This window comes from Lagopus leucura, unplaced genomic scaffold (assembly GCF_019238085.1).
Source record: "Lagopus leucura isolate 7727_CA_CO unplaced genomic scaffold, USGS_WTPT01 Super-Scaffold_100159, whole genome shotgun sequence".
NCBI classification, from domain to species: domain Eukaryota; kingdom Metazoa; phylum Chordata; class Aves; order Galliformes; family Phasianidae; genus Lagopus; species Lagopus leucura.
This window is the reverse complement of record NW_024962335.1, coordinates 7,907,395-7,925,361: the sequence shown is the minus strand read 5'-3', so window position 1 is coordinate 7,925,361 and position 17,967 is coordinate 7,907,395. Positions and strand designations below refer to the sequence as shown.

Sequence of the window (17,967 nt, the reverse complement as noted above, 5' to 3'; positions counted from 1 at the left end):
TTTTCTACAGCTAGAGTTTCCACATTTGGCACTTCTGAAAATGATACCTATACTTTTCAGTTGTTTTGTGTGTTGATTTATTTAAAGTTTTCTATTTAAAGGCACTTGCCAGGCAAGTAGTCTGAAAATCTTAAGTATTTTCATATTTTATATATTTTCTAGTGAATCTCAGCTTCTTATTGCAAACACAAGTTTTTCTAATCCAATAGTAGAGGGAAGAGATAATGAGGAAAGTCAGGAGCTGAAATCCTGATGGGAAGGTGGCTTGTAGGAATTAAAATAGGAATTTGACAGTCTTTTGTTTTGGAAAATTCTGTTCTGCTGAAAACTAAGAAAAGTAATGTTAAAGTTTGTGTGTGAATTTTATGAAGTATTCCTTTTTCATTTTGGGATCCCTGAGCCATGAAAAGTGTATTGAGACTATTATTACTGTGGTGAGCCTTTGAAATAAAAATCATTGCACAGTTGTTTTCTGCCTGCACAAGAGAGATCATTCAGTGGAAAACTGACTGACTGTTTTTTTGTTTGTTTGTTTTTTAACTATCTTTAAGACATTGTTCATGAAAATCTGAAAATGGGGTCAGATGGTGAAAGTGACCAAGCTTCTGGAACATCATCTGATGAAGTTCAGTCTCCCACGGGTGTTTGTCTCAGAAACCGAATACATAGACGAATCTCAATGGAGGTAATTTACTTTTCATATAAGGATTGTTTAAATTGACAAGAGAGAATGGAGTTGTTTTCGTTCTTTGTAACTGGTTGTCTTCTCAAACATCTTTAAGCATTTTGACATACTTAGTGTGGAGAGTTAATATAATAGTGCTTAAATGTCCATTTGTCACACACAAATAAGACAGTTGTCTTGCTTGCATTTTTATGAGCTGCTTATTTTGCAAGCTAAATATGTTTTGAAACTTGAATCCAGGTAGAATTTATTGTGTGTAGTTTTTAGAATATCTGCACATTCTGTACATTCATTAAGTATGTTGAAGGAGTGGTGTTCAGATATTTTTTTTCTTAAAACTGTTGTGTAACCTTTCTAAAACAAATCTTGCAGAAGCAGTGGTCCAGACTGCTTGAGCCTTTCTCTCTCTTCCTGTTTTTTAATGAACGGAACTTTACATGATGGTAAACAAAAGGAGGAAAAAGTACCTTACGAATAACTGTGCACATAATTTCCTTTATTTATGAGTCTCATTATGAACACTAGCCACCCTTGTGCTTGCTTTGTCATTTCCCTTGGCAAAGAAAAACAAAATGCTTCCCTGTTTCTCGAGTGTGTAAAAGTGATAATGGTCCCTTTGTTACAGAAGCATGCAAAATTTTGCAGTTTCTCCATAGCAGTGTGTATACTGATATGAATAGTTTGTAAGATTTTAGATCTTCTTTCAAAGCATGATACGATGTACAGGACTAGGGAAGCAGATCTGTGTAACTTGCAGTAGGGAGAAAATGCCAAAAAATTTTGATTGGTGAGGCATTCTGCTATGCTTGGAATTCCAGGACTCCAAGCATGTAATGCTGGTCTGATTCCAAGAACTTACAAATTATTTGTATTATTTATATCTTCTGCTGCTTTTTTTTTTTTTTTCTCTAGAAATTCCTGATTTTTTTTTTTTTTTTATATTAATCTCAGGTTTAATGTAAATACTGTTAAAGCTGCACCTTTTACATGGGAGAACTAATTTAGGTATGTTGATCTATGCAGGAGGCTTTAAAAATATCTTTAAAGCTTGAATATCAGAATGTATTCTGGATAAAGTCAAAACTGAAGAAATTTTCAGACAAGTTTATTTACTTTTTTTTGCTTAATATCTATTTCCTCTGCATTTCATCTGAAATACACATCTAGATCAGGAAAGAAATAAGAAAGTTAATGGCAGATCATGAAATTAATGAACTGAAATGGAAAGATGCTGAGACTTACAGAGAAAGAGCCGCCAAAGGGTTCTCACTTAAATTAGGATTAATGTATTTCTAAAAGAAACTATAAAAGAACTCAGGAAAAGTCATAGAAATTTAGGAAATCCGTGTGTAATTTTTTCAAGAGATATCAAATAAAAGCAGCCTTTTAGTGGACTCCCAACATTGTGAAGAAGTTCTAATATTACGCTTCCAGTGGCTTTCAGAAGTTTTTATTTCAGTTTGGTTTATTCGGTGCTGTTATTCTCATTTTTCTCCACAGTCCAAGTGCTTGTTTGTAGTTCCTGGACATTATTTTTTTTTCAGTTGATTCACCCAGTCAATGAGAGCATTCAGTTTCTGGCAGCTATTCCTGTATGTTCTATGAGGATTTTAATGTTTCCCCCAAATTACTTTAGTGTTAATTTAGCAGCTTTTAAAACAAGGTTTCAAGATAATGAATTCACTTCCTCACTAAAATGCACATCTGAATTTTAGGAATGCTGTCACTGGTGGATATTTTTAGCTGACGTAAGTTTATACTTTTGAAGTGGTCTGTAGCGTGGTAGGTGCAGTTTTAAACCTGTTTGTACATGCCACAGAAAAGGAGCTGTAACCATCTTTATATCCTTGATTAAAAAGCCTTTCTAATTGTAATCATTTCAGTGCAATTTATCTGGTTTCTTAAGCAAAAAAGCCTTAAGTGATGATATCGTCTGCCTGTCATTCCCTCATCCAGTTTTTCCCGTGGGCTTTTTTCAGTCAGTTTTGACGGATGAGAATCTCAGATGATAATTTTCTGCTCGTTTCTGAGGGAAAAAAAAGCCTTCTGAATTAGGATAGACTACTAATCTATGCACTCCTGGGAAAGATGCAGCCTCTTTTAAATACTGCAGAATCCACAGTTTTTTCCTGGTTTTGCTGCCCATCAAATAGCAACAGTTGCTTCCTTGGTCTTCAAGGGAGCCAAATAATGGGTTTCCTTCTTAGTCCAAATATTGCCTGCCCTGCCTGGAGTGGTTTGCATCATGGAGCTGCCTAGTTCACTACTAGTAATGTCATTATATAAAGAAATGATCTTTGCTCAGAAGTGTCTGTTATTTCAATTTTGTTTTGTTAGTGTGTGGAAATCTGTCATTTTTAGAACACGATTAGGAAGCTTGAGGCTGTATTCCCTTTATATTCTGTATATGTGTATTCATATATATACATACACACTATGCTGCATACACAAGTTAATTAGTATGTGTGATAGTTTTTTATTTGCTGTAGTCTGCTGAAGTCATTAATCATATATTAACTCCATTGCAAAATATATTTGAAATATACAGAGTTGGCTAAACTCAACAAACTAATATTCTTTATTTTTCTGTGTTAGAATGAATGTGCCAGTCTCAATATCATTATATCCTTGTGCTTATTTTGGCTAATATTTACTGTATTAGTAATATTTTTTAATATAATTTCTTGTATATCTTTGTTCCTACTGACTTGGCAGAAGTCCTGGGTTTTTTGTTTTTTGTTTTGTTTTTAAGGAAACTAATCAGGTAAAACTGAAACTCTGGAGAAAATCTTTTTTTATATTTAAGAACTTTATACAAGCAAGATTTAATGCACAACTTCCTTACAATTCTGCAAAGCAGTGGCCCATTAAAAAAAATAATAATAATAAATGTTTGCTAAAAACATTCTGTAATTGGTGCTGATTACCAAGTCTGTGTCCTGGCGTTCTTGGGATGTTTTTTGCATGGCAGAATATACATTCTGATCTTTAGTGTCCACCATGTTACTGTTTTCTCTGTAATTGTTAAATAATTCTGAGCCAGAGCAAAACCAAACCATTGCGGGATTCCCTTGTCGAGGGTATTTGGAAGAGAACATGCCAGAATCTCATTTTGTTGTCTAGATAAAAAGTATTTTGCAGGTAACCTATAAACTACTAGAGATCCATAGCGCAGTTGCTTCCCCCCTTTCAGTAATCGTACTGACAGTAGTTGCAAACATATATTGTGTGGGGAATTTGACTTCCAACAGCAAGTGTTCATTGGAGGCCCTGTGCCCATGCATTGGATAGTGAATTCTTCATTAAGTACAATACTGGGTAAAAAACAGGGAGATACAGTCTGTGCAAATTGAAACATCTGTTTTCCTTTCCCAGAAATCCCAAGTCTGTAAGCTGTCTTCCTATGTGAACTGGCAGAGGGCCATAACCCACTGTTCACCAGCCTGTTTCCCAGATACTTTATCCTGTGAAACAGTTCTTATCCATCTGACTGTCACATTAGTGGCAGGAGTTTGTTCCAGATCAGACTGCTCCTACCACATTGCTGCAGGGTATAATTTTCCCCTGGGAGGATTAGCTGCAGATTTAATGCTTTTAACTCAGAAGATGAACAGAAAGGCCGTAAAGCAATCTTATAGTTAGGTGTGAGTTATACTGATTACTTTCAGAAAAAAGAATGCACGTAGTTGAAAAATAAGGTTTTGGTGAGTCTACACTTTTACCAGGGTTATGACTGCTGCACAAATCTTGACTGATACAGCCTGAATAACTGAGTTGGCTCCTGATCCTGGTTAGGGAAATGCACCTGCTTTAGAGAGAAACCCACAAAATAAATTGACCTGTAAGCAGATGTAGTGCTACAGTTTTCTCTTTGTAGGCTTCAAGTTAGAACATGGTTCAGAGGTTCCCATTCCAATGTGTTGTAAATAGGGCACAATCAGCCTCCATTCATTTTAAATTCTTGAACAGTAGACTGGATGGCAGTACTGATTCAGGCTTTAAGTTAGAGGCTGTACAGTATTTTGTCCTGTCATTAGTTTTGGGAGCAGGAAAAAAAACTGCAGGAAGCATTGCAGAGCATGAGCATTCATCCCAGCTTCTCTTACTACTTGGCAGGGTGCTGTAGATCCCTGCAACAGTGCCTCTTGGGTAAGGCTTCAGTGAGCAAAGATTCTTCCCACTTCTTGTTAGCTCTATAATCCTTTCTGCCTTATTTACTGGATTTTGTTTAATGTCCTTCTCTGTGCATTCTGAGATTATAGAGATCTCCTGCTCAACTCTTCCATGAGTCTATGTGATCACCTACCAGTAGGTAGAGGAAAAAAATAACATGAAGCTGACTACCATTAAGATGTTTACTTCCTGTAACATGGTCACTGTATTATCTGTTCTCAGTTGCACTTGGAAACTGTCTGATGTTATGCATCATTACACAAGAAAATGTGCTGTTATGTTTGTAGGCTCCTACTTTGAGGCTCACATAAAACTTGATTCATTGGAAATTCCGCTTCAAAAAATGCAAGTCCACATGCTAAATGACTTGCATGGCATTGATGAAAGTGATGGGGCTCCTTTTGATCTGTTTGATTAGCTGACTTTCATTTCTTCTCCTGTCAAAAACAGTCACTGCTACAAGAAAAATAATTTCAGCTGGGACTTCTGGAACTTTCCTTTTAATAGATTTTTCTAGTAATAGGGATTACTGTCGGGTAACAGCAGAAAATATCTTTTTGCCCTTCTGTTAGGAGTCTCTGTAATCCCAGAAGTCCTGGCATTCCCCTTACAAATGCTGTTTCCTTAGAAAAGTTACTTCATTTTGCAATACCTGTTTTATAAGGATGGAATATCTGCTTTTTTGCTTTTTCTCACCAATAACTTGGCTGACCTTTTAAGTTCCTTCCTTTCTGAGTTCTCTTTACAAGTAATTTGGTATCGTATTAGATGTATTTAGCCATCTACAAATCAGATCTCACTTGGATTATGGGTACACGGCAGATGAAAAGTTAGAATTTGGATGCAGCTTCCTACCCTGCACTCCAGCCTCACTGTTACGTCCAGGAAAGTCAAATGTTCAGTTCCTGATTTCAATTTATTTTGAATAATTGAATTTCCTATGCGACTTTCCTCTGATAGTTGCTGCTTTATCTTGACATGAATGTTTGGTGATAGGGGTTAACAATAGAAAGTTACTCTGTTAGACTGCTCAGGTTAACATTAAATACATTACTGCTTTTGCTGTGACTTCCTTTGGTGCGCTGGTTCTTCTTTTGGTATTTCTTGAGACTCTTGCAATTTAGAAATGAGAGTTTTGCAGGAAGAGTTGCATTTGAAGGAAAAGATGCTCTTACCTCTCAGAATTTTGACCTGTGCCATCAAGGCTCCAAGCTTGATTTTTATAGTGATCTGTTTCTCACTGTATTTTTTCCAGTGCCGTTTCCTTGCTTTGCAAGCCTCATCAGCTTATCTTTTTCTTTGAGGCGCTTTGTCCTACTGCTCTGTTAGAGAAATAGATCAAAACATACAGAAAACTACTCTTAACAATCAAGAAGATTAAGGAGTAAAAGGAGCAGAGCTTGCTTTATTAGCATCTGTTACCTCCCAGCACCTACCACTGAGTCAAATAGCCACTAGACCCTAGGCATCAGCAGGGTTTATGTTAAGAGGCTGATGTGGTATCTTGTTAGGTGATAAAGGCAGACACACAAACTCAGAAGATTGGCTTTTTTATTGTTATTCTTTATTCTCCCCTATGCTCCAAGTTCACTTTTTCATGAGTACTTTGAATTAGTGACAAAAACCTACAAGAGAGGAATTTTTGTGTATTTATACACTTGACTAAAATGAAGTAATATCTCGCATCTGTATTTTATTTATCTTCAGATTTTTTATCACACTTATCTGTCTCATTTTCATTAGTTGTAAATGCAAGCTCCTGGAATGCACTTTCTGAATGCTGTATTAGTGCTAAGTAGTTTCAACCTTTCACCATAAACTGCTTCACTGACATCTGAGGTGTGAAATAAATCAGAAACTTCCTTGTGTTGTTTGTTTAAAGCCAATTTCTATTCATCTTATCAGTAGTCTGAAGTGTGCATCCATGGAATAAAGATTCTTTTTAAAATTATTTTGGTGAGGAAACGGTTCAGAATGCATATCTTTGATTGTGTGGGAAAAAAAATCTGCTTTTTGATCTAGGTAGCTAATTCCATTATTTCAAAAACACTAAACACTACAAACATTACTTGTAAAATATGTATACGATTTCACTGCACTGAAGGAAATAAAAGCAAAACTAGCTGCTAGCACTTCTGGTTTCTGGTCTTTGAAAATTCATTACATATTTTTATTTCAGTGGCTGTAGCTACTGTGGAAGTTGGTGATAACTTTCTTGAACTGGCAGTGAAGTCCTTGCTCTGTTGATTGATGAAAATAGATGTGCTGGGAAACTGTGACTCCCAGTCCCAGAATAGAGACTAATCTTTGCATTTTTAGTAATACTGATATTTCATTAATTACAATTGTATGTTCGTCTTTGCCTAGCAACCCACCTTAAAAACTGATAAATTTTGTTACGCTGGGAGTGGAGGCAGGGACTAAGAAATGTCTGTGGTCATTGGTATTCTGAGTATGTAGCTGCATGTGGTCTTCCTGATGTGATGATATTCCTGAGAATGTTTTGAGTACTTGATCTGAGGAAAATAAAGAAAAATCTTTGTTATTTAATTGGCTAATTACTTCCATTTCTTCCATTATTTCTGAATGCTTTCTTAGAATAATAAAATCCTTAGAGTTGGAAGAGATCTCTGAGGGCCATCTAGTCCAGCACCCCTGCAATCCACAGCTACATCAGGTTGCCCAGGGCCTTATCCAGCCTCACCTTGGAATCTACCAGGGATGGGGCATCAACCACATAACTGGACAGCCTGTTCCAGTGCCTCACCACCCACACCATAAAAGATTCTTACCTTATATCTAAATCTACCCTCCCTTAGCGTGAGCTATTTCCCTTGTTCTGTCTCCACAGATCCTGCTTAAGAGCCTGTCCCTTCTTTCTTGTAGCTCCCCTTTAGATACTGAAAGGCCACCGCCAGGTCACCTCAGAGCCTTCTCTTCTCCAGGCTGAAGAACCCCAGCTCTTTCAGCCTGTCCTCGTAGGAGAAGTGTTCCATTCCAGGCATAAATTAATTGTGCTGAATTTGAATTGTGTTGAATTTCAGTAGACTGGCTAAAAACTGCGTACATTTGTGGAATGAGAAATAGCAGTGTTCCTTCATAAATGGATCTTAACGTTCTATTTTTTTTTTACTGATTCTAACAGAAGAAAGGATACTTTGATGACCCTTTCCTCAAATTTAACAGCATAGAAATTGATCCCTTGCTTAATGTTTTTAGGGGAAAAATATGTATCAATAATAGCATTCACATGTAAAGGAGACACATAGTGTTCAAGTGCAAAATGCTGCAGGAGACAGAAAAGACACACTTTCTGCATTGCAGTGGAATCAGTTGCACTTGTTCATTGCTATGTAGTCCATGTTTTTGCACTGAGGATTTTTTGAGACTGAGGGTCAGGTACTCATCCAGCTACTTGTACATTTTTGAGTGGTGCTTTAAAAAAAAAAAAAAATTAAAATTTGTTAGAAGAATTTTTGTTCACAATGTGCTGTGGAAGTAGAACAGAAACAGTAGCCTGTTTCTGCATACTTCAGATAGTATAGACTAGTTAAATCTTTTGTCCTTGTGTTTGCTGTCTCTATCAGCTCTGATAGATGGTGGTATATTAAGACAATTGTTTGTATTACAGGCATACTTAGAAAGTTGCACTCTTAATTCTCTTAAGCACTAAAGATGTGCAAAGCCATCTTTTATGTGAGGTTATGAATAATTGGAAGAAGAAATCCTAGTAAGCTGTTCGTCAGCTCACAGTACATAATATTAAAACAATCATTTTAAAAAAAAAAAAAGGATAAGTAATCAGGATTTTATAAAGCTAGTAGGAGAACTCATGTCAGCTGTTAGAAGAGTGGCTGTGGTTATAGTAATTGAGTAATTATTTATGAAGTTGAGAAAATAGCATGCTCTATGAATGATGTCAGGTTTTTTGGTGGCTGTGTATGCTGGTGTATTGCTTCAGGACCTTGCCAGTCTCTTAAGTCTGCAGTGCTGTCACCAAATGAGAAAAATCTGTACAAATTTATTCTGTGATTAGAGGCTGTTTTTTTCCATTTGCTTTTGCCTCTAGCAGTCTTGCAGTATGTCATAATACTGTACAGGATAAAGTTGGCTTGAACTGTGCTGTCATTTGGAGAAAAAAAAAAAAAAGCACTGAAATTTGATAAAGCAGCATTCGGGGGGGAAAAAAATCTACATGGTATTCAAAACTGAAGTGGTGTAGCATGTTTACATTCTCATAGGCATAAGCAAATGTGTTTCAACATGTTTGCTTTGTGTAACATGTAGTATATACCATGCACATTTTTCGTTTAAAATCTGCAAGGAGAATGTACTGTAAAAGTAGGTTTTTTCATAGTGAGCTTGAAGCTGAACTGTGTTGCATAGAGGATTATATGATGTAGCATTTTAGATTTCATTAAGCATTCCCTTGTAAAAATTAAAAAAAAAAAAAAAAAAAAAAGCAAAAAAGCATTGTAACTTATTAGTAAACATCTTGTGGTTGCAGCTGACACGTCTTGCTATTGCTTGCTAAAACCACTGAGGGGGCTAATTCAAACTGATGCTTACACAAGAGCAAATTGTACTTGTTTGATCTGTAATAGATTGTTTGGGATATCAGAGTGATGTCTGTAGACTCAGAAGATGAATTATATTTTTTCAGTGATGTTATTTAGAAAAATCAACTCCAGAAAGATAAGCTAAAATCTTAGGGAGAGTTGGCTGTTAGAATATAGTAATTGTGTTCTGGAAACGTAACTATCAAGAATGAGCTGAAGAACCAAACCGAGAAGGATTTTCATATAATAGTGCAGCTTGGCAGTATTAGGCTACTCCACTGACTAGCTATTCCTGACAGAGCTAACTTCCTTCTTGTCTTGGCTCCTAAACCTGAATCAGCAGGTAGTGACTCACGTTGTTTGAAAGGGGTAGTAGTTTTCTGCCAGTTGAGTTGCTCAAAACCACATTGCTGAGTCATTAGCTTTGAGCCTGTTCTCCAAGGAACGTGTGGCCACAGGCAGTGGAATAGCAGTCCTGGAGATAGTTGGCTGTTAGATTGTCTAAATGAAGCATTCAAGAAATAACTGAGGATGAACAGACAACATATCATAGGTTTTGCTTCTGGCTTTTTTGACCTATTTCTTGATCATATAGGACTGCCTGTTTTTTGTTTTTCCCCCACTTCCTTCTGCTTCACTGGCAGAAGGCCAAATCTCTTTTCTCTCACTGCTGTTTGTGAGTAGACTGTCAGCCTGAAGGAAACTGTCCAGAAGTTGAAAGATTGGCAGCGTTTGTAGTCTGATAAATTTGGGAAAGAATTCTTGTTGCTAGAAAGAAACAGTCTACAAATTGGCGCAACCATGAATAGTAAAGGTCTCTGTTTTTCTGGTTTTCCAGCTAAGATACGCTACACTGCAGGGTAGTGAGAATTGAACTTACAAATACCTCAACATGTTCTTCCAACCTTCTGTTTGGATGGGTTTGATTGTTGGTATTCTATTTTGTGCTAAATTTTCACCTTTAATGTCTGAACGTGCTGTGTAAGTCATAAGACATAATGCAGTACTAGCCAGACACAAGAAAAGACTCCACACTGTGTAGCTCTTCTCAGAGCATTTGATGTATCTAGTGCTGGAAATAGTAAAGATAAGCACAATTTGGGGTAGTTTATCTCTGTAGACAACGCAGTAATACTAATGTCACAAGTGCTTATATGTTTATCTCCCATCACGCAGAGTGGAACAAATGTGTTTCACATTTCAGGCAAATTATAAAAGTAGTATGCCAGCAATAAAGCAAGACTGAGAAATAAGCATTGCACATGAAGATAGAAAATGTGTTTTTAAAATATAGAGGGAGGGGGAAACGCCATTGGCATTCTGGTTAACGTAGCAAAGCAACTGATGCTTGAATGTGTTCTCCGGAATATATTCTGAAGATGGATCAAAAAATAGCTCACTAGTAGCATATAGTTTACTTTAGGCTTTAGAACATTTAGCAGTTGCATTTTTACTCAGTTCTGATTTATACTGTTGCAAGTTGGCCTTAAAGATAACAATTAAAAAAAAAATTAAACTAGAAAATATACAGATTGACAACAGCTTTTTCATAAATCAAACATGCATACTGGTAAATGCTATCATTTTAGTTTTCTATATTATTTATTTCTAGATTATTTATTTTACCTGAAGCACTTTGTTGTCTCTGAAAGCAAATGTTTTGCATTCTGGTAGTCCTTCAGTTGCTGGAGTTACAAAGGACTGCATGCAGATTCCCCTGCATAGCTGCGGAGGTACATAAATGTACATAAGATAGGGAGTCATTCCAGTTTCCTACCTTAAAAATGAAACAAATTTAAAATATTCTTAGGGGATACCAGTATTAGAGTGCTAAACAGACAAGTTTAGAAGTCTGAAGTATCAAAAATTAATGTTGTGAAAATAATCCTGCAATTAATTTTATGCGCTTCCTTATTAATACTTTAAACAGCACTGTGACAGGATCTGTAACAGCCTACACATTTAACAGCCTGCTGATAATTTTCATTCTAAAAGGTATTTTTGGTTATAGTCTTTGTGTTTTAGGGCTTTTTTTCCTCTTCTGAGAAATGTTAACATGTCATTAAGTTCAGTTGGCCACTGAAATTAGTCTGGACAAAGTCCTCTTTCTGAAAAGTGTCCTTTTTTATTGCTTCATGGAATTCCGCAGAAGTTTAAGAGAATTAGAAATTCCTAAAAATCACCATTTCCTACTGTTGCTTGCATTCCACGGGTGCAGCCTGGCATCGTACCAAAGTGACAGCAAGCAGCCCAGCTGGAGAGGGCAGGTTTGGCTGCAGCTGAAGTAACAGGGCTGTTAATGGGCACGTCTGGGCACAGCTGCAGGAGTGGCATGAGGGAGTGAAGATGGTGACTGCGTCTAATGCACAGCCTGCACACACTGAGGCTCGAGCTTTGGCTGCCCTGTTCCGTACAGCCCCGTGAGAGGGGAACAGGCTGCCTTCCCTCAGCAGCACTCTCTGCCTGGTGCATAATGCTGCCTTGTGGGTGTGCTGGGCCGGGATGAGCGGAGGCCGCTTCCATCACAGCAGCCCCTGTCTGTGGAGCTGCACAGTAGCTTTGCCATTGGCTGACGTGGAGGCAATAACCCGGGGGGTTTGGGGCAGGTGCTGAGCCCTGCTGGCACGATCTCAGGACTTTGTCAGTTCCCCACGCTGCCCCTTACATCAAAGCAGCACTGGGCAGGTGAGAGCTGGGATGGGGCATGGTGGGACAGCTGACTGTGGGGATTTTCTGTGCTGTTTACATTGTGCTCTCTGAAAAATGGTGGGGGAAAGAAGGAGGAAAGGGGATGTTTGTGGTCACGGTGTTTGTCTTTGGCTCTCCAGCAGCCACTGGGCAAGCTGAGGCCCAGCTTTCCAGGAAGTGGCTGGACATCTGCCTGCCGGTAGACAGCAGCAAATGAATTACTTCTTTCATTTTGTTTGTACGCACAGCTTTTGCTTCCCTTATTAAAGCAGCAGTCCCGCGATCCACAAGTCTGCTCACCTTCCTTCTGTTTTCTCTCCATCCTGCTGGTGTGGGTGGTGACTGTGTGGCTGACACACATCCTGCCAAGGGCAGTGGGCATGTCTGGCTGCTGGCAGACAGCAAGTTGCCTTCACATCACATTCCTGTCTGTGAGCTATAAAGGCTTGCACTTGACTGGTAGGATTGCTCTTGGACTTCTTTTTATCATCTCTTAAGTTAAGTGAGTTTTTTAGCTGTACTGAAATGATAAATTTCAGTTTTCAGCTTTGCTACTTAGCCAGTAGGAAACGTGCTCATTTGCACATCTGATGGATCCCACTTATGTTGCACTGCAGCATTTAATTATGATGGCTTTTTTTTTTTCCCTAATGAGGTGATTGCTTCAATTATTACAAAAGCTGGGAAGGATTAAGGTGACACAGGCAGAAAAAATGCATTAATTCCTTTCAGCCATTTGGGTTTGCAATCTAAGTGACTTTCTTTAATTTTGTCTATATTTGGTAGTTAAGTAAAGGATAATTACATTGCTGAAAAGACTTTCTCTGTCGAACTATATATATGATCTTTCAAACATTGCTGCCATAAAAGGCTTCTGACTGTGGTAGGTAACGATTTTAATATAAGGTTTAAAAAAACGTTGTGGCTTAGTAGACGTTTCAACACAGCCAAATATGTGTATAACAAATAGAAGTAGAGTGCAGATTGTTAGAGGGAAGATAGCTGTGAAGTGCCTCCTGTAGTTTCCATGAAGTCATTATGTTTCCATGTAGAAAAGAGACTTTCTTCAGCTCTACAAAGTTAAGGAGAACAGATAGGGTTGTTGGGGTTTTTTTTGTGTATATATATGATATGCCAAAATGTTACGCCTCTAGCAAAAAACAGTAGACTGAGGGGGGAAGGGAGTTTTAAAGCTGTGTATCAGAAGCACTGAAATTATATTTAAAAGCAGGTACCTTTCTCTTGATGAAATCTTCTCTCTGCTGTTTCCATAAGGTTCTGTTAATGTTAATATTTTTTGAAGAAGCTCACAAGGGGATGTTGTGTGCCTAAAGTAGATTGTTGTTGATGAGGGTTTTTTTGGTAACTGGATCAAGTTTTGGCCTTTATGTCATTGAGTCCTTATATTCAAAACAGTATTTGTGTTACGCACTGTGGAGCACAAAGCACAAGGTTGCAGCTTAAGGTCAGTTGAGAACTGAGGATGTCACATCTCTGGAGTAAGTCATGGGGAGTTTTGCAATTACTTATTGCAGGAGTGCCACTGCTGGAGCTTTACAAACAATGAAGGGAGAGTGCTCATGTGTTAAGTGCTAGCTGCCATTATAATATTTTCTGGTACTTAAAATGTTGTCTCCAGTTTTTATAGTGGCTGAACTCCAAACTAACAAACTTGTAAGAGCTACAAAGAACCTTAGATTTGTTTCCTTTCCCTTTCTCTCCATTTGGAAAATAAACATGTGTTTATTGACAGCAGGCCTTGTGTACAGTATGGGCGTATTTTCAAGTTGTTGTCAGAGCTTAAAGATACCTTGGCTTTGTTCTTCCCACACACTGATCAACTTTGTATGCTTGGAAATGCTTTTTCAGGGCTGTGGATCTAGCTGTGAAACACCACTTCTGTTACCTCAAAGATGAGCGCTATGGGCGAAGATACAGACTGAGAGCTCTGGGTACAGTCAGTTTGGTATTCCATGAGGCATTTGAATTCTGTGGCCCATAATTTGAGTACTCCTACAAACAGATGCTATTAAAATTCTTATTATCAAATAAGCTCAACAAGAACAGTAATAAGAACACTGCAACAGATTGTTGTAGTGATAATAGCTAGGAGTAGGGGAGAGCTATTTTGCTGTGGGGCATATAGGATAATGATGATAGGTACTGTGTTCAGCAAGTTACATTAAAAACAACCCAGTGTTCTTTCCTTTTCTTGGCTTGGAATTTCTGTTTCAGTTTATGACCCTCAGCAACAGGAAAAAGAAAATTAGGACATTGTCCACAGTTTGATCTGGAATCATAAGAAGGTGGAGTAGAGGCTGATACTGGTCCTCTTGTTGGCATTCCTGTCTGTTCCAGCAGTTGCAAGGGTTCCCACTACAGTGAGATGATCCAGTTTTTTCCTTTGTGCTCACGTGTTTTGATGAGCTACCTGAATTTTCTGAAGAATACAATGAATATTAGGGTGAAATGCTTTTTTGTGAATTTTTAATTTTTTTTTTAATAATCTGAAACCCTCTGAAATAGGGGAGTAGGGCAGTTCTCTCTTCAGATGACTCTAGTTCTACTGAATTTCAGTTGCCTGTTACAAAAAAAATAGCAGAGCTATTCGAGAAGAAGGAAAGTTCTTTAGTGGAAAATACAGTTTTACTGAAGGATTACAGCTTGCTCTCATTATAATTAATTAGTTCCTCCACTATTCCCAAAACCACATAGGCACTTTTAACATTGCCAATGTTTTAACATTTTTGAAATGCCAAAGTTGAATATTAGTAAAGAAACGGTAAGCTGCCAGAAGTGAGGGATCTTTTTGTTTTCTTTTAATTGATCTTCAAAACGTTGGTCAAAGCTACCATTCTGTGAACAGTACTCCTTTTGTTTGAATACTGTGGTTCCAATTTGAAAATTTTGTACAGAGTACGAAATGCAGACACTGAATTTTCCAGTTTTGCAGAGAGGCTACTGTTGAGCAACAAAGCAGAAGCTAACAGAGACTTTGTGCTCCATGCTGAAGCAGGTATGAGGGCTGAGAAGAAAACAAGAGGGTCGAATGTCAGAAGTTAAACCTTTCTTGACAGCTCTCCAAAAATTTGTCTGTATGCGGTGGCTGTTGTGAAATAGCACGTGTAGGTCAATTAATTTGGAGGTTGAAGGGGTTGTGAGTTAGCACTTCTGTCCTGCCTGAAATTCAGTTAAATGCAAAAATAAATTTATTCTTTAATATATTTTAAATTACATTTTTTACTCAGCTGTTGTTATAGGTACACATATAGATCATACATAGACGTGGATCACATAGAGAGCCAACGCTGAAAGCTTAGCAAGTTGTCTACTCAGATCTCAAGACCTCAGAAGTCTGATGATCCACTTCTTTGGCAGCCTAAGCCAATTTAGCTGCTGGCTTCCTGGGATTGCCCTGCTGCCTCCTTTGCCCTGTGTTCAGGCTGTGAGCTTGTCTGACCTTACACTGAACCTTTCTTGAGCACAAAGTTGGCAGGAAGCTATGCACTTTGTGTGAGATAGTTTCTCAATGATTTAGCATGCTGAAATAGTTCAAAGCTGCTGCAAAGACACGAGTGGAAACACATGGCCAAGGCCTAGGGGAACAGAACAGGCTTGTCACTGTCATTAGAATCTAGAAGTTTATAACCTTCAGTAATCAGAGGAAGTAATGTAGTTTGAATTGTGGCAGTATCTTGTTACTGTAATTGTAATATCAAAATAAATGTGTTAACTACTCTTTGAATTCTCATTTTCCAGCATTCCAGGTATTTATAAGTATTCTAATAAAGTCAACGGATGTGTCCACAATGCAGTTAATTACATTTTAGTATTTCATTCTTCTTGTTAAAATAAATTTGATTTTTTATTAAACAATTTGAAGTATTATTAGAAGAGAGTGTGGTTTTAAAAAACAATTTCATTTCGGTAACGGTAACGGGATAGTAACGATAACACCAACCAGCTTTAGGAAATCCTGAATGATACTTGACGCTTCTCTTTTTAATGTTACTTACTGCAGGATTTGAACAAGCGTTTGTCCCTGCCTGCTGATATCAGGATACCCGATGGTTATCTTGAAAAGTTACAGATTAACAGCCCGCCGTTTGATCAGCCCATGAGCAGACGATCTCGTAGAGCATCTCTAGTAAGTGTAATGCATCTTCTTGACCTCCTGGGTCTTAAGATTCCATTTAATGCAGATGTCGCTGTACTAGAACTGTGGTTCAACTTCATTTGCACCTTGAGTTGTATGTCCTGAAGGACAGAGGAGATTGGTGTGTACTGAGCACCTTTAAAATCCATTTAAACAACACACTTTCCTTTCATTCTCTTCCCCTTCTGTCTTCTGCAGACTTTTCCCTGTCATTTCTTAGTGAGGGTCTTGAGCTGTTGAAATCTGTGGCTAAATTTTACTCCCATAGTACATCCTTGTACTGTTTTGAACAGTGATGATCATTTGATCCAAGAGCCTCTCTAGTCTTAGGTCCACACTGTGTGTCTTGTCACAGAGTAGGAGGGCTCTGAAGTAGCATAATGTGAAGACAGCTATTCACTTTTCTTTATTTATTTTTTAACAAATTTTCTTTCTCAAATTTGCTGTTGAAATGATTATATTTTTTGGGAAGCATATATGAATTCATAAGAATATTAATAAATAAATTCATATTTACCTTTTCAGGTGTCTCTTTTTATTGGGTTGTTTCAAATAAGAAGTCTTTCTTTGTGAACAGAGAAGGAGGATTCCTACATACTGATAAAAATACCAGAAATCCTGGTTAAGTGTTAAATATGCACGACCCTGAAATAGTCCAAAAACTAGCTTTTTCTTCTTTTTGCAAAGGCCATTAAATTTTAGCCATTATTTGATTATAATTGTTGTGCTAGACTAAAGCCCTGATCTGCATGTTATCATTTGGAAGAACATTATTAAAAGAAGGGCTGATTGGATCAAAGCACTGGAAGTAATAGTAATGTAGCAAGCTTAAAACTACTTACTTACTGATGTAGCATTGAAGAGGGAACTGTATTTTCCAGAATCTTCTCTTCTCAGATGTTACTGTATTAAAGACCTTTCAGTAGAGTCCTTTTGGTGGTAGAATGTAATATTTGAAGGCTAGGGGAGTTCTCTGCGTATTTTATTTTTGTTGCTCTTTTAACATTGAGCAATTGGAGTCCCCTCCTCTTTCCATTCTAGAAGAATGAAAGAAAAACACTGCCCTCTAATGAATGTGATGTGAGTATGGAATCAACTTCCTGTCACAAGGTTGTTTTGTTTTGAATTTTGAAAATGATTTTTGGGGCTTGAAGGTCAAAGTTAAATGTGCCAGCAATGCTGGATTCTCTGCATTGTTATTTTGAAATAATGAGAGAACCTAGAATCATTATTCTGAGATTGTCACTGAAAGCTTGCTATCAAGTCAGTATTTACAATATATAAATATAATTTGCTGCTTTAAAATGTACTGCTCTCTTCAACGCTTAGTAGGTATCAAAATAGAAAAACAGTAAAAATTATTGAGAACTTGTTATGCTTTAGGTCTTTGGAAAAATGAGCTTTTATGGTAATTTTATTTTGTGTATACTGGTACAGTATTGCATTCACAGCAGTAAAGATGCTTCTCTTATGCACCAACCTCTTTAAATAAGAGATCGTAAATAGAATCTGTCAGTGTTTCTGGGTAGATCAAGATGAATAGATGATTTTTACATGAGAAATTTTTTTTTCCAGAAATTATTAGCATTAAAGATTCTAAGAAATTAGGCTTTGAAGTTGTATTTCCAATTTTCTAATAATAATAAGACTGATGGGTTCAAGGTCTCATTTATTTCCTCCTTTCTATTCAGAGTCCTATCTTTTAA

General features: G+C 37.4%; 1 protein-coding gene across 2 annotated transcripts in view; it reads left to right on the top strand.

Annotated features, from left to right (window-relative positions):
• CDK17 (cyclin dependent kinase 17) overlaps positions 1 to 17,967 on the top strand; it is an 89,787-nt gene that overhangs the window by 54,121 nt on the left and 17,699 nt on the right. For both annotated transcript variants that reach the window (XM_042889671.1, XM_042889672.1), the window contains 2 exons: positions 552 to 685; positions 16,127 to 16,252. In XM_042889671.1, coding sequence (XP_042745605.1) covers positions 552 to 685; positions 16,127 to 16,252 — 260 coding nt within the window. The remainder of the gene's footprint in view (positions 1 to 551; positions 686 to 16,126; positions 16,253 to 17,967) is intronic.